This window comes from Uranotaenia lowii, chromosome 1 (genome assembly GCF_029784155.1).
Source record: "Uranotaenia lowii strain MFRU-FL chromosome 1, ASM2978415v1, whole genome shotgun sequence".
NCBI classification, from domain to species: Eukaryota; Metazoa; Arthropoda; class Insecta; order Diptera; family Culicidae; genus Uranotaenia; species Uranotaenia lowii.
Genome location: NC_073691.1, coordinates 200,309,809 through 200,331,897, shown reverse-complemented (window position 1 = coordinate 200,331,897; position 22,089 = coordinate 200,309,809). Strand labels below are relative to the sequence as shown.

Sequence of the window (22,089 nt, the reverse complement as noted above, 5' to 3'; positions counted from 1 at the left end):
GTTTGTTTTGATTTTTTGCTTTCGATCAGCAGTGTGGAGAATTTTTTTTTTGCAGAGAAGGAATTCGTTGAATAGCCTGCCAGCTGATTAGAAGCCAATCCATTCCAGATTGTTCCGTTGGCGTCATTTTTGTTGCAATGGTATCACTCCTGTAACCGCTGCCTGCGGAACATCATCCGCGCTTGGTGGCCTGGCAACTGGATCTCAAATGAGGAACTACATCGCCGATGTCATTAAAAAGCGCTAGAAATCGAGATTCGGGAACGTAAGTGGAGATGGATTGGGCACACGCTGCGGAAAGATGAAAACGAGATTTGCAGAGAGGCGCTAGATTGGAACCCAGAAGGACATCGCATTTTATGGAGAACCACAAACCAAATCGTATTTTTTGAAGAAGCTCATAAATCTGGAAAGTCGAATTTATGCATTCGAGGACAGTGGCGTACAAATATAACTGGCATCAAAAATATTTTTTATTGTTGCCACAAGGGCAATTAGACCGGGAGCTGACGACACTCCAGCCTGTGACAGTTCTCGATGAGCGGGAAAAGAAAAGAGGAGTAAGAAGTAAAAGAAGAGTTCATTTAAGTAGGAAGAAGGAAAAGCGCGTGGTTGATAGTTCGGAGGAGGAAATTATAGAGGTGGAGTGAAAGTTTAGAAAGAAAGTTTGAAAGTTGATAGATAGGTGGTAAGAGAGAGTGAAGCTTAAGTGGTCGCGCAAGGAGAATCGATGTCGAGGTAGTCTCGATATTACATAATTAGGAACCGTAAGTTGAAACCTTTTGTAAATCCTTCTTCAATCTTAACACCTAACCTGTATTTGGTAGGACAGATTCCCTTACGTCCAATCGGACCACAATATTGCTGTGCGGGTTTCGGATAGTTCGCTACAAGGCGATTTCGTACAATTACGGTAATTGGTTGGTTAGATTTATTCTCTCCTCAGTACTAAATTGTAATTTCAAAATAGGATCCGAAACGTTGTACCCGGTTAGCGAGGAATTCAAGCCAAGAGTTTGCTCGGTTGACTGATTGTAAGTTGAGGTTCCCGCATAGATGAGGATTGTAACCAAACGATTTCTTAAATAGTTAAACGACGATTTCATGAAGCGTAAAAAAACCTTTAGCAAACGATTATTCGAGCAGTGAAATACATTAGTTGAATCGTGAATTCCAAATTCACAGTATTTCTAATATGTCGTTAGGTTATGTAATTGTTAAAAACTGTTAAAACACTTGTATGGCAGAACTGTTCTACATGCAGTCCAGTTAAGGTTGAAAAACCGTTTGTGGAAAATGTATTTTGATCATCGGATTGTAATCGTTATAGTTATTTGGAGGAGCTCCCATGCCTAAACATTTACGTAAATAGTTCTCTAACGATTTGACTTTACTTTATTCCAACGTTATTCAAACCGTTTAAGGGATCGTTCGTCAAAAGAGCACAAACACAGACGTAATTTTTTAAATGTTTATGGGAGATTTTCGGATAAGAATGGCGGATCTTTTCTGATTTTATCATTTTATTGAATTTTAATATTACCGACTATTTTTATGCAGTGCCTTTTTGTTGTGCTTCCTCTTGGTGCATATTTCAATTAGCATGCCCTTCGGGCGCTACAAAGTTGGCCGTATAGCATGGGGTCATGAGCAAACCGTTGTCAGCCCGAAGCTGCTTGGCAAACCCGAGATCGCACAGTTTCAGCGATTCCGGAGTATGATTGGCGGATGCGTACAACAGATTCGAGGGCTTAAGGTCCCTGAGGACGACCCCGTACTCATGCAGATAAGCAACGGCCGATACGACCGTTTTAAGGACTGCACTGGCCTCAACCTCCGACATATATTGAATAGACAAGATTCGATCCAGCAGCTCCCCTCTTTTTAGCAACTCCATTACCAGGTACACATAAGTGGGGTCCTTGTGGACACTGAACAGAGACACGATGTTCGGATGATTGCCGTATCTCAGTAGAATTTCCACTTCCTCTCGACAATCGTGACCGTATTTGTCGATTATCTAAAAACAAGAAGAAAAAAAAAACATTTTACTTCTCAAAACGTAGTTCGACGACCAAACAACCAACCTTAACGGCGAATGCTTCTTGGTGGTACGATTCTCACACAACCGACAAACGGAGAACGTTCCCCGCCCCAGCTCCTGCATCATTGCGTACTCATCGGCAAAGGCGACCGGTTTGACGCCAGGAATTTCGTTCGTAAACGGTGCCCTGGGACCCATCTGATTCTGAATGTCGTCCAGCAAACAGGGCGCTATAAAACTGAATCCGCGGAAGATCTCATGGGCACTCGCACTAACCGGACCACCGGGGGAATCTCTGCAAGAAAAACACCAAACCCCTCGATTAGTCCCAGCTCTCTACTTCAACTCACAAGCTAACATATACTTGGACGATTTGTTGGTGTACTCCGTGTCGCGAGAAACGGCCGGAATGAAAGCCCGCATAAATGAGGATTGAAACCAAAAGATTTCTGTAAAAGTCCAACGACGATTTGATGAAGCGTAAATAAACGTTTAGTAAACGGTTATAGAAATTGTTAAAAACATTGCTTTAATCGTGATTTCCCATCTGATTGTATTTTGAATATGTTGTTAGGTTATGTAACCGTTCAAAACGGTTAAAACGCTTATATGGGGGAACTGTTCTACAAACCGTTGAAATAACGTCCAAAAACTGCTCTTGGTAATCATATTCAGACAACAAAACTGTTAATATTATAGTTTTTCTTAGAGTAATCTTTTATCTGAACAGTAGTATTAATAGTTTTCAAATGATTCAGAATAACGTTCTTCCAACGTTAACCAGAACGGTACGTGAATTGCCATTGCGATTACACACATTGATGTAAGTTCATTAAATAACAAAAACCTAAAATTTAATTTTGCATAATTCTTTCATTTTATTCAATGCTCATCTTTACCTTTTCCTGTACATGTAAATGTAATACGTCTTTCTAAATTACATAGCTTCATCATACCTATATCTATTATAAAATCTAAGTATACTTCTTAAAAAGATAAATTTTTCGCAACACTCATGTTCAATTCAAAACTGATCTGCGGGCCAGGCCATAAGTGTTCCGAAACGAGTTGGCCTTTTCTATCAGCTGGTCTAGGTACTTCTGGTCGTTCTTGCGATCACCCCGGTGCAGTTCCGCTTCTTTTGGATCTCCTGACGAGCTCGAAGGTTTTGGCACCAGTGTCTAGCTGTCATGACGTTGCCTGATTATCCTGTACCCGAAAAGTTTCGATGACATTTTTTTGTCAATTTTGTACATTTCTGAAAAAAAGGAAATTACTCATTCAGTCCGAATACTTTTCGCTATTGTAAATGGAAGATTTGTAAATTAATCTCACCTGTATCACTTTCCCAATCAAACTTTTAAGAATTTGTCGTCAATTCTGAGCAATTGTCGCTGAACTGACTTCACTTTGCATATCCACTTAACAAGGACCGGATTTCACTTTGCAGGCCATTCTCACTTCCGGCAAGGTCACCGCTGCCTCGAATGTTGCATCGTCTTCCCCGGGGTCCAAAGGATCAGCCAGTGTTGGAGCAATTTAGGACCCAACGGCTTGGATTTCATAACTGTTTTTAAATGCAACATTTCAGCTTCTAGGGTAGATTTACTCTTCAAGAGAGCATTATTTTTCAGGTTTGCGGTCATTGGAAGTTTCATTTTTATCCACTGAAATGAAAAAAAAAACATTGAACATTGAAATAACACAGAAACTCAATTTTTCTTACCATTTCATTTTCTGTCCTGAAAAGTGCAAAAACAAATGGCCGTTAGAAAAATTGTTTCTTTGTCTTCGATAAGGCAGTGCTGCCAAATATATAGTTTGACAGAAACTTTATATTTTTATTGTAAAAATTTAAACGTGATCGAATTTATTTAAGTGATATCTTGGTGCGCATTCAAAATTGGTAGGTACATGCGATCAATAGTTCTATAAAATTAGCTTTTTGAAAAAAACATATGGCATCTCTGACCCGCCTTTCGACTATTTTGACGTCAGGACATGGACGTCATAGGTAATGGTTCGAGATCAATTTTACGGTTGTTGATAAAATTGAAGTAAATCGTCCATACAATTCATTCACCTTTCCAAAAACCATCAATTATTCACATGATCGTTCATGATACGTTATTATCGGTTTCGAAGTAAAGTTTGATATAATAACAACGTTTACAGAGACAATTACTATTTCATGGAGCAGTAGATGTATCGTATTGACTGTTTGAGATACAGTTTTTTAGTATGCGGGAGGGGACCTCCTTCCGCTCGAACGCGTCCCAATCGACGTTGGAGAAGAACTCGTGCCGCTTGATGTCGTCGATACCGTTTGGGCCAACTCCCAACCGTTTCTGGGGATTGCGTTTGAACAGGGCCCGCAACAAACTCTGAGCCTCCGGGTTCAGATTTTCTGGCATCCCAAGTTTGGTTTTCAGGATCTGGTTCATCGTATCGTTACGATTGCTACCGTGGAAGGGAAGGTTGCCCGTCAGCATCTCAAACTGAAATGATGAACGGCGCATCAAAACAAAAATGAAACGATTGCGTTAGTGGTGCCAGGTTGAATGTTTTATCAATATTTTTATAGATATTGAGATGCGATATTTTTAGTTAAATATTTTAGATAATCTGGATGATTATGGGAAGGATATTAATGACTTATTGATTGAAATGAGGAATTCCGTTTAATTTAAATCAATGTTTCTGTTCGAGATTGCCATACACCATGTAAAAGCAAATTTTATGTTTATATGATTTTTTTGCATCTATATCTATACTATAGATTTAGATTAGTATGTGGTATTCATCAGTTTCATTAGTATTGGTATTATTAGTAGACAATCATAGTAAATATGAAAATCTTTCAAAAAAAAAAAACTAATGCTGATGATAAAATCATCAACGAAAACCACAAACACCATCGGTACTCCAAGCTCTATTTCCAACTAGAACGTTATTAAAAACATCGCGAAAAGCGATAATGAACTTCTTTTAGTATGATGTATGAGCATACCTTCAAGTTCCATTATTGTTTTTGAAACGCTACAGAGTCGTATCAGAATATCAAAATTATATGAGAGATTTGTTTATAAGTTCGTACTGATTTTTTGTAAAACTGTCTGGCATCTCTGACCGGCGTTTCGCTCATTTTTGACATAAGTTATGGACGGTATGGTTAACGGTTCGAGATCATTTTTACGATTACAGAAAAATTGAAGGAAATCGTTCTTACTATTGTATCACCTTTCCAGATACCATCACTTTTTCACATGAAGGTTCATGTTTCGTTTTTATCGTTTAAATTTGTCATCGAAGTAAAGTTTAATAGAAGAGCTACGTTTACAGAGAGAATCACTTTTTCTGAAGCAGTTGAGGAATCGTATAGACCGTTTGAGATATAGTTTTTTAGTATGCGGGTTAGGTAAAGTTGTAACGTTATCTAAAACCTTTTGTATATTTTTAGATTTGAAGTATATCTTTTCGTTTTGTTCATTGGAATAAACACTGTCGAACACAGTTCGCCCGGCACTTTTGACTCTCGCTAACAATTCTTCAAATAATCATCCGATGGCGACGGTTCACTCATCGAGCGAGGATGATTTCAACACCACCAATCAGGACAACTCGAGCAGTTGTGTTGCCTGCGATCGTCCGGATTCAGCGGACAATATGGTGGCCTGTGATCAGTGCAATTGCTGGTGGCATCTTTCATGCGCTGGTGTTAGCGCTGGCGTTTCAAATAGGCCATGGACTTGCAGCAAGTGCCTTCCTCTTCCGACGAAAACGATGTCAGCGCGGACTTCATCTTCCGTCCGAAAAGCAAAGCTCAATTTAGAGCTAAAGCACCTGGAGGAAGAAAAGGAGATCGAGAAAAGGATCAAAAAGGCCTATGTTAAGGAGCGCTACCGGATCATCGAGGAATCCCTCATTGAAGAGGAAGATGAACAACATAGTGTTCATTCTCGGCAGCATGCGAACCCTGCCGAAAAGTCTGAGCGTGTGACGGAGTGGGTAGCGAGCCAAGCTGGCCCCGAATTGTTGGGCGCAGAGGGAGGAACAATCCTCCGAGAATCGTCAGCAAGATTACCACTTCCGGAAGAAGCTGCGAATGAATTTCCAGAACGGCTAGAGCTAATTGCAGACGCAATCAGGAAATTGCAACAACAGCTGCGCGACTGTCAGCAACACCAGCAGCCGTCAGCAGATAAGTTAAGCGAGCTTGAGAATCAGCTCCAACTGTGTCAGCGGGGATTGAAAGGTGTTCGAGCTTGGCCGGAAGAATCAATCCGACTTCCGAAACCATTTCCGGAAGCATTGGGTGATGGTCCTACACATCCGACAGGAACGATTCCGAAGAGCAAGCGTGTTGTTGCCCAACCCAGTCAGCAGAAGCCATCCATGCAAGCGGATAGAAGGCAACCAACGATAGAACCGGAAAGTGTTGCGCCGGAACTGATGTTCAGACCTGAGGCTGTTCCGACATCGTTAACTGTCGAGGAGCCAGTGCAAGTGCCGCAGAGACGGCAGCTGTTGCCGCCACAATCAACGAGGCAAATTGATAGGGGAGTTCCAGGCAATCCGAGGCCACTTGGGCCAACTCAAGAGCAGCGTACAGCGCGCCAAGTCTTCTCGGGGGATTTGCCAACGTTTTCCGGAAATCCCGCCGACTGGCCTGTTTTTATTAGCCACTACCAGTACACCACAGAAGCCTGTGGTTTCAACAACGGCGAGAACATGATTCGCCTTCAACGATGCCTGAAGGGTTCGGCATGGGAGTCGGTTCGTAACAGGCTTATACATCCGGGATCCGTGCCAGCAGCCATCAAAATGCTGGAGAAGCGTTACGGTCGACCGGATTTGATCATCGAGACCTTATTTGAGAAGGTTAGATCCACACCCCCGCCGAAGGCTGATAGACTCAACACTATCATCGACTTCGGGACACAAGTGCAGGGTCTCTGCGAACACTTGGAAGCCGCGGATTTCAACGATCATCTGAACAATCCCTCGCTGCTAAAGGAGTTGGTGAGAAAGCTCCCGACCGAATACCAAATGCTTTGGGGAAGATACATCAGAACGGTCGAGGCCCTGGACTTACGAACGTTCGGGACCTTCATGGATAAAACTGTCGACGATGCATACGCCGTGACGTCGTACACCGGCGAATCGAAAGCCAGGCAGTCGAAGCCTGAAAGATCCAAGCTGGACCGGAGTTTTGTGCACAGTGACGTCGCGGGAAAGTTCGAGAAGCCGAAGGAGCGGAGTAGCTGCCAAGGTGCAGCGGAGTTTAGAAAACGAGTTTTGACTTGTGCCGTGTGCCAGAAAGAGGGGCATAAGTCCAGAGAATGTCGATCGTTCCAGAAGATGACCGTCGACGACAGATGGCTTCGTATACAGAATTTGGGACTTTGAAAAACGTGCTTGTACAGTCATGGGACTCGTTCGTGTAGAAACAACACTCGCTGCGGCGTGGATGGATGCGATGCGCGTCATCACGCACTTCTTCATTCGGCGGAGAAACCAAAGGCATCCTACAGCTCTGGTCCGAATCCGATATCGAACTACGTTGTGCATCACGTTCACCAGTCGTCGTTTCCATCTTTACTGTACCGTGTTATTCCAATCACGCTCCACAACGGTAGTTTATCCGTCGATGCATTTGCCTTCATCGACGAAGGGTCTTCGATAACAATGCTGGAAAAGAGTCTGGCAGAAAAACTTCAACTAAACGGGCACTCCCACCCGTTGTGCTTGCAGTGGACATCCAATGTGACGCGGATCGAGAACGATTCGAAACGAGTGACGTTCGAGATTTCCGGCATCAATAAATCAAAGCGGTACAAGGTTTCAAACGTCGGAACAACCAATTCCCTGAACTTACCAACACAGAGTTTGCCGTTCGAAGAACTCAAGTCACGTTTTAGTCATCTTCGAGGAATTCCGGTGGATGGTTACGAGAATGCCAGTCCGCAACTTCTCATAGGAGTTGACAATCTACGTTTGGTGGTTCCGCTCAAAGCGCGAGAGGGCGAAGTAGGAGATCCAACTGCGGTACGCACCCGCCTGGGCTGGTGTGTGTACGGTGGCAAGCGCGACGAGTCAACGCCAACATTCAGTTATCACATTTGTGACTGTCAACATGATTCATCTTTAGACGATGCAGTGAAGCTTATCTGACGCTCGACGAAGTTGGATCGAAAGTGTTCACGCCAGTGCTGAGTGACGAAGACACTCGAGCAACGAAAATTATAGAGGAGACTACAAAAAGAGTGGGCGATCGTTATGAGTCCGGCCTGCTTTGGAAGTACGACTTCGTAGAGTTTCCAGACAGCTATCCAATGTGTCTGAGAAGACTCCAATGTCTCGAAACAAGAATGGGAAAAGAACCGGCGATGCGGGACAACATAGTGCGTCAGATCGAGGAATATCAGCAGAAAGGCTACTGCCATCGAGCGACTCCGGATGAGCTGCAACAGGCTGACCCCCGACGCACATGGTACCTCCCCCTCGGCGCGGTCACCAATCCCAAGAAACCCGGTAAGGTGCGGCTCATCTGGGACGCTGCAGCCAAAGTCGACGGGGTGTCCTTAAACGCGATGCTATTGAAAGGGCCCGACCAGTTGACATCTTTGCCTGCTGTATTATTTCGGTTCCGCCAGTATCCGGTGGCAGTTTGTGGAGACATCCGGGAGATGTACCACCAGATCCTGATTCGTGAAGCTGATCGAAGCGCTCAAAGGTTCCTGTGGCGGTCGGATCCGAACCAGCAGCCAAAAGTTTTCGTCATGGACGTGGCAACGTTTGGGTCGACCAGTTCACCAGCGACGGCCCAATACGTTAAGAATATCAACGCCCGCCTGTTCGCCGATCAGTATCCTGCAGCCGTCGAAGAAGCAATCAGTGGTCATTATGTTGATGACTATTGCCATATTCGTTTTCATCCTGGTGGTGCACCGGTAGTGCACCAAGTGCTGTCAAAGCGTTTTTTTTATATGAAGATGACAGCAGTTGGTGCACTACCATCTTTCCACCAGATGAAAACGAATATGGCATATGTGACCAGTTTTCGGAGCGTGGCTGAGGCCAAAGAAGTTACGTCCCAGGTGAGGGCGATACATCAACACGGTGGTTTCGAACTTCGTCAGTTCTGTTCGAACAGCGACGAGGTCATGCAGTTTCTTGGAGAGGTCAAGGCACATCCAGTGAAGAACATGTGCCCACAGATGAACAGATGTACAAGCTCGAACAAAAAATCTTCAGAAACTTGTGTAAAATTTCCAGTGCTCTATTTTAAAGAAGCCGTTAAAAAATGACGAAAAACAGTGCCATCTATTGCTAGATTTCTAACTTTTGAACGGCGCAATAGATGGCACTGTTTCTAGATAGCTCTTTTAAATGTAACAATTTTTCGAAAGGACGCAATGGTATTTGAATTCAAAAATGAATAAATTTAAATACAATAAGACGAATTATTCTATACAATTAGATTAACCACGAATAATTTTAAGCTGGGGAAAATAGCATTATCATATTTTTTTTCACTACAGAGACTACCGAAATAACAAACAGATGTACAAGCTTGAATTATTATATTCCAGAAACCAGTACAAATTTTCGAATGCTATCATTTAAACAAGCCGATTAAACTTTTGAAGTTCCTCATTCTTGGATGAAAGAGCACAATCGTATATGATCTCAAAAATTGATAAATTAACATCGTAGTAGAATAGACTGTAGAGTAGACTGTTTCATTTTATCTTCATTCTTTTTACTAAAAAAGACTAACTAAGAACTTCGGACAAGCCAGACGAACCAGTTATTTCATCCAGTTGAGTTTAAAATTAAAAATCTCATGAAACAATACCGATTCAAGGCTATTCTGAGCGAGCATTTTATCGTATCATATCTGTTTCTATTTAGTGCTTCATGCTAGTTTGAAACAATTAGAAAAACAGCTTAAATCTAAAAAATTTCCATTACGCAAATCATAAATGTGTTGCGAATCTTCAAAACTCGTCAAATAGTAATTCGACATATTCATAACTGACTAATAGTTTGTTATTTTGTTTTGTTTACATTTCACTTTCTTCTTGACAGTTCTCTCTGGTGTCCTTGGAGACATCTGGTGGCTCAACCAAAACACATAAAATTGATTGAAAACGGTCATTGGAACTTTACACACGTTTCAAGGCTTAGCTTGTACATCAGTTCATCAGTGATGTGCCCAACTAAGGGAGAAAACTCCGAACGTGTGCTTGGTATTTTGTGGGATACGGAACACGATGAGCTGCGGTTCCCAACGAAGATGCGGGAAGACATGGTGAAGTTAATCACTACACAGGAGAAACCAACGAAGCGACAGATACTCCGGTGTGTGATGACAATGTTCGATCCACTGGGTCTTCTAGCACCGTATCTGATCTTTGGCAAGCTCATTATCCAGGAAGCCTGGCGCAAAGAGCTCGGCTGGGACGAACCGGTGGACGATGAAACGCACCAACAGTGGCTGAAATGGGTCCAAATGCTTGAACACATCAACGATATCGGCATCCAGCGATGCTATTTCCGAGAGGCGATCAACGAGGTCGAAGTTCACACATTTGTGGACGCCAGTGAGATTGCATATTCCTGTGTGACGTATTTTCGCTCAACGAACGCTGCCGGAGAAGTAAAGGTTGCGCTGGTAGGCGCGAAGTCCAAAGTTGCACCCCTGAAGGCGTGGTCGATACCGCGCTTAGAGCTGCAAGCGTGTGTGTTAGGTGCACGTCATATGCGAAGTTTCATCGAGGGACATTCGTTGCAGATCAAGAAGCGAGTGTTGTGGTCCGATTCCGGAACAGCGCTGAGCTGGATCAACGGAGATCCCCGAAAGTTTAATAGATTTGTATCGTTCCGAATCTGCGAGATCTTGCGGAGCTAACCACTCGGAAGGAGTGGAGATGGGTTCCATCGAAGAACAATCCAGCGGATGAGGCTACGAAGTACGGTTCCGGGCCTTATTTTGCCAAAACGAGTTGCTGGTTCGCCGGGCCAAGTTTTTTAGTGCATCCTGAAGCGGTATGGCCAGTTTCGAAGGCTGGACTTGCTGAGGCATACTGCGAGCGACTTGATGACGAGAAGCTACACACACTACTGGTCGAAGCCGAGTCGATCGCAAATAGTCGCCCCTTAACCTACTTGCCGTTGGATGCAGCTGAGAGTGAAGCCCTGACACCCAACCACTTCCTACTAGGGAGTTCCGACGGTGTCCGCCAGCCGCCTACCGAAGATGTGTGTGACAACAAGTTGCTGGGGAGTTCCTGGAACTTACTGCAGAGACAGCTGAATACTTTTTGGAAGCGCTGGACGAACGAGTATTTGCCGACACTGACGAGGCGAACGAAATGGTTTGACGAGGTGAAGCCCGTTGAACCAGGCGAGTTGGTTGTGTTGGTGGAGGATCGTAGGCGGAACGGATGGAAAAGAGGGCGTGTCCTGAAGGTGATTACGAATCCAGACGGCAGGTGTCGTCAGGCGATTGTGCAGACGAGTGATGGAACGTTTCGTCGGCCGCTATCCGCCTTGCCAGGTAAATTTATTGACGTTTCGAAGTTAGGACAAATGTATGGCCGTTTTCAAAAGCTTTCCAAAAGCTCCCTAACTAATCGAAACTTTTCTATGGAGGGCATGGTGTCGCTAGTATTTGCTTAATAACTCCCATCGCGCCTGGCTGTGTTGGAGGTACAAGATCGTGGAACGCGGACCCCAGCCGGATTCCACCGGGGGGAGGATGTTGCCACAAGGGCAATTAGACCGGGAGCTGACGACACTCCAGCGTGTGACAGTTCTCGATGAGCGGGAAAAGAAAAGAGGAGTAAGAAGTAAAAGAAGAGTTCATTTTAGTAGGAAGAAGGAAAAGCGCGTGGTTGATAGTTCGGAGGAGGAAATTATAGAGGTGGAGTGAAAGTTTAGAAAGAAAGTTTGAAAGTTGATAGATAGGTGGTAAGAGAGAGTGAAGCTTAAGTGGTCGCGCAAGGAGAATCGATGTCGAGGTAGTCTCGATATTACCAAATTAGGAACCGTAAGTTGAAACCTTTTGTAAATCCTTCTTCAATCTTAACACCTAACCTGTATTTGGTAGGACAGATTCCCTTACGTCCAATCGGACCACAATATTGCTGTGCGGGTTTCGGATAGTTCGCTACAAGGCGATTTCGTACAATTACGGTAATTGGTTGGTTAGATTTATTCTCTCCTCAGTACTAAATTGTAATTTCAAAATAGGATCCGAAACGTTGTACCCGGTTAGCGAGGAAGTCAAGCCAAGAGTTTGCTCGGTTGACTGATTGTAAGTTGAGGTTAGGTATAGTTGTAACGTTATCTAAAACCTTTTGTATATTTTTAGATTTGAAGTATATCTTTTCGTTTTGTTCATTGGAATAAACACTGTCGAACACAGTTCGCCCGGCACTTTTGACTCTCGCTAACATTTATGAAAAAACTGTAGAATTCAATACAATGCTCGCTATTTTTCATAACAACTACGTCATCAATCAGAAATCTGCCAACCAATATGGCGGATGAGGTAACCTGTTATAGAGTTGTTTTTGACATTTCTTACGCACACTTGCTGAGCGTGTACAGATGAAACGGGACAATTAACCTCCAAAACTCTCGGTACAAAAAACGGACAGCCGGTCGACAAACATGGTCGTTTTTTAGGTTGATTGTCCCGAAACTAAAAAGTGTTGGTGAAACAACCAGCATAATATCACCAACACTATCAGCGGCAAATAGGACTATTTCGAGGAACTTTGCAGCCGCCTTAATTAATGTCGAAGGGCTTTATGAAGGTGCTCCTAATCAAGGTTTTTAGAAATACAAAGTTCTTTGACTTTCACAATAAGTAGGCAAGGAGTGCGCGAGCCGCTCAATGAGTTTGTTTACAAAGATAAGAATATTTGCTCAGCTGATCAGTGGTCTTTTCTGGGTCAGACTGGAAAACGATTGTACGCAGCTAAATAGGAAATTGATTTTATTTTCTGAAACTTGAAATGCGTTTTTCTCAAAACAAAGGTCTTGGCGCATTCGCCGTATTCAAAAATCGATACCGACTTTTTCAACTCCGTGCTGCTTTGAGAGGAAAACACCATAAACGTCTCTCTCGATGGATAGAAAAAAAATAGAAAGATTCTTGTTCGCAAGTAGAAACAGATTGCCATCCCCCTGGTCGAAAGGCCCTTAGAGTACGTTCACGCAGCTTAATCCCAGCTGGAAAGGCTGGAACAACTGTCAAATTATACCTTTCACGAATACCATCACACGCTAGAATCAACTGCGCGGTTCGGTTGACGGTCCGGTTGGTCCTCATTAGTGCGAGTAGGATGCAGATGCTAGTGCCAGCTAGTGACAGCTTTTCCATTCCATTTCCATACCAAATCCCAATCTGGAATTGGGATTGGGCCTGCTAAAAAGAATAAAGCTTGCTCTTTACTCTTACACAGATTTCCATAAGAATGACAGCTAATCGGAGTGAAATTGGAGTGAAGGCTATTGCTTTCTCTGTCTAACACACGAGAAATCGTATACCCGGGTTGCGAGCGCGCCCATCGCCCATTGGGCCTGCTAAAAAGAATAAAGCTTGCTCTTTACTCTTACACAGATTTCCATTAGAATGACAGCTAATCGGAGTGAAATTGAACTGAAGGCTATTACTTTCTCTGTTTAACACACGAGAAATCGTATACCCGGGTTGCGAACGCGCCCGTCGCCCATAATCAACAGGTTGTCGGACGATTTGCTTGCACCTTTTGGATGGCTTGGGCTACGAAGTCTTTAAATAGTCCTTCTGGAGGATGGATTCTTTCTTTCTTGTAATTTAAGTTGACCAGTGAAGATCGCAGTAACTTTCCTTCAGAACCGGAAGTGTGGGTATTACTGAGGAGGACTAATTTTGTGATACACATCTACAAACAAAAGTAAAACTTTTGGGTGTTGAAACCGGCTATAAATCCAGTATTCTGCTATATTTGAGGGGCTTTGACTTCAACATAGTTATTAGCCTCGATCAAAGCAGATACAGCAAACTTGCCAGCGAAAGATTATCCCCGTGCCTGGTGGACCTGCCACGTGTCCGCATCGGCCTCAAATCTCTCGTACAGTCAGCCATGTTTCTTCACTCCATAGAGTTTTCCTATTGTTTGTTCGATACGATCACTAATTGATGGCTTCGGTCCCACTTCCGGTACTGGACAAATGGTTAGCTAAGTGACGTTTCAAATCCGGAAAATTTTTCGGGTGGTAATTACACTGGTTGCAAACCAATGGCGTTTTCAGCAAGTCGATGACATACTGCTCAGGACGTTTTTCAATTCGACCCTTTTCTTGCAGCTCCTGCACAATACCTGTTAATTAAAGATGTAATTTTCTATTAGCAAGACGTTATTCGACTTAACTATACCTTAGGAAACTTACTTTCAAATGGCATAAAAAAATCTGTGACGAAACTATTCCAATGTTCTTTGTACTTTAGACTCTCGGAAACAAAATCAGTTGAGATACAGTGCAGGTGTAACCTGTGCATACTAGGCTTCATATGAAATCCCATTTGGAAACAGTCCTCCTTCATACCTTGTTGGACACCAAATTTCTGTATCACGGTTGATCCCAAAAAATGCATCTCGTGCAACAGCGGTAAGTTTTCCAAAGAAAGCTACAGACAAAAGACGCAATTAGATATCTATACAACAAAAAATGTAAATAGATTTTATACCTGGTAAACCGTATCAATGTCCTCCCAAGGGAGAACCAGGTAGTGAAATTTGGCTTTAGGATAAATATCTTTCATCACCACCGCTAGCTCTGTACATATAAGCTGGTTCACCGACTTTTTCATGTCTCGTATCAAACCGTAGGAAAACCCTGCCATTTTTTCGGAACGAAGATGACTAACTTTAAAAACTGCCTGTTTTGAGGAGTTTCAATTCACAATTAACTTTTGAAACAACATTAAAAAAACAATGCGTAAACTTATGATTTTTCGCATATATCCTAACGTTTATAACAATAATTATAATTAAAAATGATTTTTTTTTTAATTTTGTTTTTGAATTCCGACGATAAACATTAACACTCAAATCTTCGATTATCCAAACTTCGAAAACTGTAGCCTCAAATCGAAAAGACTTTTAAATTGCATGAACGCGACCCATTGCGACTAGTACTACCTGAAATTAGGGTCGTCGTCGGCTAAAATCATTTAGGTACATAAGCAAAAACTGTTGTTGATCTATAAGTTTTCAAGAAGGGATGAATGATTTGATGAAGTTCCAACAAAATACAAATATAAATTAAAAAATATAAAAAGCAACTCATTACAACAACTTATTCTGTGAGGCGAGTCTTATTCTAACATTAAATTTTAGATTGAAACTAAAGACGTTAAATTGCTTCAACATCAGGTTTAATGACATAGACGACACTATCGAAAAGCTAAAAGGTAAGCGACAAATTAAAACAAAACCAGTATATTTTTCGAACAGATAAAAAAACTGCTAGTTTGTCGTTTATTTTTTCTTTTAAGAAAATCATCATCTGAACAATAAACTGAATCTTAAACTACTCGCTAGGTAGAGGAAAGAGCTTTCAAGCAGCAAAACAGTGATTATTCTTAACCGACAAAAAGTATTTTGTTAATATGCGTATTTTCATAATATCAAATGTCCTATTGTTAATGCAACTAAATTGATTAACCCGCATAGCTGAAATCTTAAATTCCCGATACACAAGGAATATTAAATGGCAAACATTAAAAGCACGGGTTTCTGTTCTTTTGTGCACCTACGGCGTGTTCGTAAATTGATTTTTTCTATCGAAGTGATTTTTTCATCGATGCTGGCGTTCGTAAATTACAAACAAACGTATGCAAAAGCATTTGGAAAGTGATTTGACATCTACCAAACAAATCGATCGACTGATGCATCACCTAAAAAATCAATTTACGAACGCGCCGTTACTAGAGATCCTATTTCATGACATTAAAAAAAAACAAAACCTTTCTACGTTTTAAATGGTTCGTTCGTTCACGTGTCTCCAGACCAGAAAAGGTTGTTCTCATACCAGCCGGGAGTGGTAAGCGTTGGCAGTAGCAAAATCCATCCAACCAACCCCAGCACGTACAGGCTTAGGAAGATGGCTTTCCGAGGGTTTGTCTGGTTGAGCACTTCCGGCACATCGGGGAAACCCATGTGGTTACAAAATGCGTGCGCTACAAATGGTGCCGCAAAGTGTCCAGTTCTGATGAATAGATATGCCGAATAAATGCCAAAAATTGTGGTATAGAAAAACTGGAAAAACGATACGGTGAGAACGATGCGCAAGGGTGTTCCGTCCCTGAGCCGCTCCTTGATATGGTGCAAATGAGCCAAACCAAACAACAGTGGCGTTATCAGCATGGCAGTATGAGGTCGAAAAGTTTGCAACAACAGAGGCAGCATGCAAGCCCGGAATGTAAATTCCTCCGACAGCGGTGCCACCAGGTGGTTTCTCAACCACATAAGATTTTGGGCGGCTTGGACCCAGTACATTGGCTCTGAATAGATGCGCCACAATCCGTTACAAAGGGTTACGCTGAGTGGTCCGCAAAATAGCGTAGCCGTCAGCACTAGCGGAAGCATTATCGCGGTCACTAAGCCCTCCAATCGGAAGCCCATTATCTGCCACATGGTATATCGATGGGCAACGAAATCCGACGACAGAGCCCACACAAAGATTGGAGCGATCAGCATCACAACAAACACGCTGCAAAAACGCCTTTTGATGGTCGATGGATGATCCCTGGAATACGAAAATTTCAGTTAGCAAACTGAACGTAGCTTGAGGGTTTCAACATAAATATTAAATGTTGTAACATATTGTAAACATTTGAAATTAAATGATTTTATAAGCTAGTAATAATATTATTAGGAGTTCAACATAAAAAAGGATGGACTGGGCAATAAACAAAAAACGTATGACAAAAGGCCAATTCCACTGAAAATTTTAATTGAATATTGAATATCAACCGTGTTTAAATAATTATAACGAAGATACATATTTACCGATCATGTTTTGACTTCCACACGTACAAACTAGCGACATAGATGACGGCAATAGTAAAACAGGCACCAACGGAAATGACCGCCGGCAGGTGCACATCTTCAGAGGAAGCATCGACCGGAGGAAACTCAACGTCTTGTTCCATCTCGGTTGTCGATACGTGGGGTTTTTCGTCGAAAGCTGTTGCCTTCTCGGCTCCTGGCTCCTGGGCGGCTAACCAGATGCGAGCAAACAGATTCCAATGGGCCAACAGATACACTAGGTTATCCACTTTTCCGTTTTTTTTTTCAACGAAAACACCGTCTCAGAGCTCTCCTGGCCACCGTTGTCTGTCTTAAAGAATATTAGCGACCCGCAAAAGTGGAAAAATCGGAAAAGGGATGAACTTTTGGTAATTTTGAATTTACGAAAATGGCGATCACAACAAAACTGATTTTATGGTAGTACTAGAATACCGTACTTTTTCATCATTATTAAAAAAATTCTAAATGTCATTTTAAAATATGATTAACACTCTAGGGCGTTATAACCCAAAACCAAGTTGGAATGCCGCAAAATCGGATGAAACTGGCTCCCGACGAAAATGAGTTTGAGGGGGTTTTCCCAAACTTGAGAATAAACGTCATTCTCACAACTTAATTTTGGGGCATGTCATTCGGGAGGGATTTTTCGTTTCAAGAACCGCTTATTAAAAGGGAGTATACATTTTTAATGAATATTTTTTTTAATTTATGATCAATATATTTATTTTATTAAAAAAAATTGTTTCAATCGTGTGACCATGGCATGCAGGAATTATACTTTTTTCACATATCGAGAACGCAACTTAATAAAACCAGACTTTTTGCCATCGGAAGGCACAATATTTTCGCCGGTCCGGAGAGAAAGAGTACTGCCAACGAACGTAATTGATCGAAAATTTCGGATTGATCTGAACGATGGATCCGGTCATTCAGCTGGAACCTCATGGATCTAAAATGAAACAGTGAGAAGGCTTAAAAAAGTATATAATGATAAATACGAATAGTATTTAGCTCACCTTCGTAGTAACCGGAACTGCTGAATCGTTTCCAAAACATCGGTTATGGTTCGTGTGTTTTCTCATGCAACAGAGACTATTGTGAACACTCAGAATCAAAACAACCCAAAATTGACTTTGCCAAGGCAGCAAAATCAAGTTCAGCATGCTTTCTTAATTTTGGGGTGTTGTCAATGCACCAAAACCAAAGTTCGTAGCTGGAACTGACCACCCCAAAAAAATTTCCCTTTGTTTTTCAGAAAGGTTGTTTCTGTTTCCCAACGAGACAGTCGAATGTACCGAAAAAAAAAATTTGGTGAGAAGATTTAAATGCAATATTGCATATGTTCTCGCGCGTTATTTATTCTAATTTGAAGTTTTTCAGGCGGTTTTGTATCAAAAGTAACTTCGCCGAGCTTGGTATCCAGGAAAAAGTGAACCAACTGAAGGAACTTATCCAGCAATTTGATGGTAAAGCCAAAAATTAGATCACACTTGTCAATCTGCATCTTCTTCTACCAGGAACGCTGCACCGGCACCTGCAAACCCACGGTGTGGGCTATATGCAGTTTTCGTTTCGATGGATGAACAATTTACTAACCCGAGAACTGCCACTATACTTTACGATTCGGATGTGGGACACATACCTAACCGAGTCGGATGGGTCGTCAGGAACCTTTACTTCGAATGTCCTGTGCTCCGGCGATGCAAAGTACACTCAGAATCAAAACAACCCAAAATTGACTTTGCCAAGGCAGCAAAATCAAGTTCAGCATGCTTTCTTAATTTTGGGGTGTTGTCAATGCACCAAAACCAAAGTTCGTAGCTGGAACTGACCACCCCAAAAAAATTTCCCTTTGTTTTTCAGAAAGGTTGTTTCTGTTTCCCAACGAGACAGTCGAATGTACCGAAAAAAAAAAATTTGGTGAGAAGATTTAAATGCAATATTGCATATGTTCTCGCGCGTTATTTATTCTAATTTGAAGTTTTTCAGGCGGTTTTGTATCAAAAGTAACTTCGCCGAGCTTGGTATCCAGGAAAAAGTGAACCAACTGAAGGAACTTATCCAGCAATTTGATGGTAAAGCCAAAAATTAGATCACACTTGTCAATCTGCATCTTCTTCTACCAGGAACGCTGCACCGGCACCTGCAAACCCACGGTGTGGGCTATATGCAGTTTTCGTTTCGATGGATGAACAATTTACTAACCCGAGAACTGCCACTATACTTTACGATTCGGATGTGGGACACATACCTAACCGAGTCGGATGGGTCGTCAGGAACCTTTACTTCGAATGTCCTGTGCTCCGGCGATGCAAAGTAAGGAGGAAGAAACCATTAAAAACACGGAAGAAGCGGATGGCGATCTGGGGCAAAAGTCGGATTTGCCATTCACGGTCCCAAAATTGCGTTGACTGTTGCTGTTCTTCAACGGTGCCAATCTCCGGAAGATTTCCGTAGAACATGGAAGTAGCATTTTGTTATTTCTGACCGTTATTTATAAGTGCCGTTATTAATCCCAAGTAACAATTTAAGTTTTTTAAGAAGCTTGAAGGGTGCTTCAAAACATTGTTATAAAACAACGTTTTGTTATATAGACCCCATTAAAACATATATAAAACACCTATAAGAGTAAAAAGGCCCACCTACAGGAGGTTCTGAAGAACACATTCCAAGTACCTTATACAGCCATATGGATTAAAAAGGGCTTTGCCGAAAGCTGGTTCAAGATAATCAATTCTAGTGACAGATAAGAAAATCATGCATGAAAAAAACGATTCTGAGAACGGTTTTAAATCGCATTTATTGAAATAAAAAAATCGATTTAAAAAAATCAATTTCAACAACAAATAAAACAACATGGTTCTTTCCTGTCAAAATCAAGAGGCATAAAATAATAATTCGATTTATCTGGAAAAAAGGCAAATGATATAATCGAAATTAATGATAAAGTTAGTTGCGCTTCGAAATTTATCGATTGATTTTTCAAAACAGGGGCAAATAAAAGGCGCCCCTTCATAATTTTGCTAAATGAAAGAGCTCAATACAAAATTTTGGTCATTCGGTTTTTGCAAGGCGGCATCCATAAATTACGTAACGCAAAAAATGCACTTTTTTGACCCCCTCCCCCCCGTATGTCACAAATCGTAACGCTTCGACATACTCCCCTATTAAAATTACGTAACGCTGACAATTACCCCCCCCCCCCCAAGATTTTTGATGGTAAAAAAAAATAATATAATTTTTTTAAAGTTTTTTCAAACGGAACTATTATCCATCCAAATCGACTCATTTATGATAACTCACTGATAAAATAAATTTATTGTCTTATTACGAGTTGCTCTGTGCTTGGTAACTGGTAATGTACCTTGTTTACTTTATTTTGTTCAGCAGCCATAACTTGTTATGCAAAATATACTTTACTTAGTAATATTTGTCAGAATAATCAAAATAACTGATCGGAATTGAGAAAAAATAGTAAAATTTCCGTATTAAGATTGGATTGAGTTCTTGGGGGTAAATGTACCTAATATTCGGTTTCCTACGGTTATTCCACGGATATCCAATACACGTTTAGTCTATCTAAGAATCTTTTAATAGGAATAGTTACAAACCAGTTTTAATCTTGTTAATGCTTAAAAATTTTAAGATGATTTTAGTTTGCTTATCATTTAGCAAAAATTGCATGATATCAAAAAAGCTGCGATTAAACTGACATTTTTTAGGAAAAAAAATCGTTACGTAACGATGAGCATACCTCCCCCCCCTCCCCTATGTCACAATTCGTAACGCTAGAGCTTACTACCTCCCCCCCCCTAGGAGCGTTACGTAATTTATGGATGCCGCCCAAATGGAATTTTACTCTCATTTGTCAGTATTTTTAAAAACATATTTGGTAGAATAATGGTATTTCAAGCATTTAATAAAAGTGCTACATTTTGATTTTTATTTTAAATAAATATTACTAAAAAAATGGCGTTTCATCTGCTATAAGCGACATTTTTCAGAACAGCTGACTGAATAATTCCATTAACTGACAACACATTATTTCGAGCACTTTTTTGTTCATTTATTGTACACAATATTTAATTTTCTCAGTTCTATTATTTGAGTCACTATCACTATTCGGTTAGTCACTTCTTAACATTATGGTGTAGTCTGGCATTTCATTTATGCAGTGCTCTTCGAGGATCGATCTACCCGCTTTCCTTTCCAACGCTACGGAAACTCTTCGGTAATGGCAATTCCGACAGTCATACCCGTTAGGCCGTTCTTGTTGCTGCGTTGCTTGAAGAACTATCTTTCGGCGACGGCACATCATGTACATCCGGATATTTGGGTTATGATTTAGATTGAACGAATCATCATAATAGCAGCAGGCCTGGCTAAGTAGGATACAGTTTTCCATCATGATTTGAACCTATGGAAGTTTACAACAATTATTATTCCGCAATTGAACGATGCAACGCGATCAAACGATGAATATTTACCTTTTGATTGCTGCAGTGGATGAGAAAACAAATCAATTTGCTGCCATTATTGATACTTGGATTGGCTCTGACAATGGTTGCCACATGACAGATCTATCGAGAAAACTACAGATTTTTTAGCTGATTTCGGGTACAGATTCTGTACGTGTAGGTAACAGATTTTTGAAATCTTGTACAGATTTTCATCGTTTTCCTAAAGCTTGATTTGAAGTATGGTCGAGTCAAATCGGATGGCTATTTAAAGACATAATCAATAAAAGGTACGAAAACTAAAACAATTTTTTTGAATGAAAATACAGAATTTAATATGACAACGCTGCTATCCCTACATAGGCTTTTTATTCGTCAAAGTTTTTTTTTCTGGGATATTATAGGCTTTTTCAATGCAGTCTTGACGTTTTCAAGTGGTTTTATGAAAAGGTTTTGTAAAGGTTGTGTAGCTGCTTTTCAAACCGAAATTAAA

At 41.4% G+C, this 22,089-nt stretch overlaps 3 protein-coding genes and 2 long non-coding RNA genes across 6 annotated transcripts; 1 reads left to right on the top strand and 4 right to left on the bottom strand.

Moving 5' to 3' along the window:
* Nucleotides 1-1,519: 1,519 nt before the first annotated feature.
* On the bottom strand, nt 1,520-2,460 carry LOC129739649 (uncharacterized). Of its 2 annotated transcripts, none has more exons than XR_008735928.1 (3): nt 2,409-2,460; nt 2,088-2,339; nt 1,520-2,020 (listed from the first exon to the last, which is right to left on the bottom strand). It is a non-coding gene; the product is annotated as an uncharacterized LOC129739649 (long non-coding RNA). The 2 variants fall into 2 exon arrangements; XR_008735929.1 differs by having other exon boundaries at nt 2,403-2,453.
* Nucleotides 2,461-3,172: 712 nt separating this feature from the next.
* LOC129739652 (uncharacterized) lies at nt 3,173-3,838 on the bottom strand. The gene is made up of 3 exons (XR_008735930.1): nt 3,771-3,838; nt 3,380-3,711; nt 3,173-3,302 (listed from the first exon to the last, which is right to left on the bottom strand). It is a non-coding gene; the product is annotated as an uncharacterized LOC129739652 (long non-coding RNA).
* Nucleotides 3,839-5,608: 1,770 nt separating this feature from the next.
* On the top strand, nt 5,609-10,961 carry LOC129738291 (uncharacterized). The gene is made up of 4 exons (XM_055729475.1): nt 5,609-7,425; nt 7,471-8,118; nt 8,196-8,912; nt 10,232-10,961. Exons 1-4 carry the CDS (start codon nt 5,609-5,611, stop codon nt 10,959-10,961), a joined length of 3,912 nt encoding a protein of 1,303 aa, XP_055585450.1.
* Nucleotides 10,962-14,027: 3,066 nt separating this feature from the next.
* Nucleotides 14,028-15,181, bottom strand: LOC129739647 (aprataxin-like protein). Its single transcript, XM_055731128.1, has 3 exons — nt 14,793-15,181; nt 14,495-14,732; nt 14,028-14,424 (listed from the first exon to the last, which is right to left on the bottom strand). Exons 1-3 carry the CDS (start codon nt 14,946-14,948, stop codon nt 14,237-14,239), a joined length of 582 nt encoding a protein of 193 aa, XP_055587103.1. The 5' UTR covers nt 14,949-15,181; the 3' UTR covers nt 14,028-14,236.
* A 379-nt stretch (nt 15,182-15,560) lies between these two features.
* Nucleotides 15,561-17,525, bottom strand: LOC129739646 (CAAX prenyl protease 2-like). The gene is made up of 2 exons (XM_055731127.1): nt 17,119-17,525; nt 15,561-16,855 (listed from the first exon to the last, which is right to left on the bottom strand). Exons 1-2 carry the CDS (start codon nt 17,259-17,261, stop codon nt 16,102-16,104), a joined length of 897 nt encoding a protein of 298 aa, XP_055587102.1. The 5' UTR covers nt 17,262-17,525; the 3' UTR covers nt 15,561-16,101.
* Between the last annotated feature and the right edge of the window lie 4,564 nt (nt 17,526-22,089).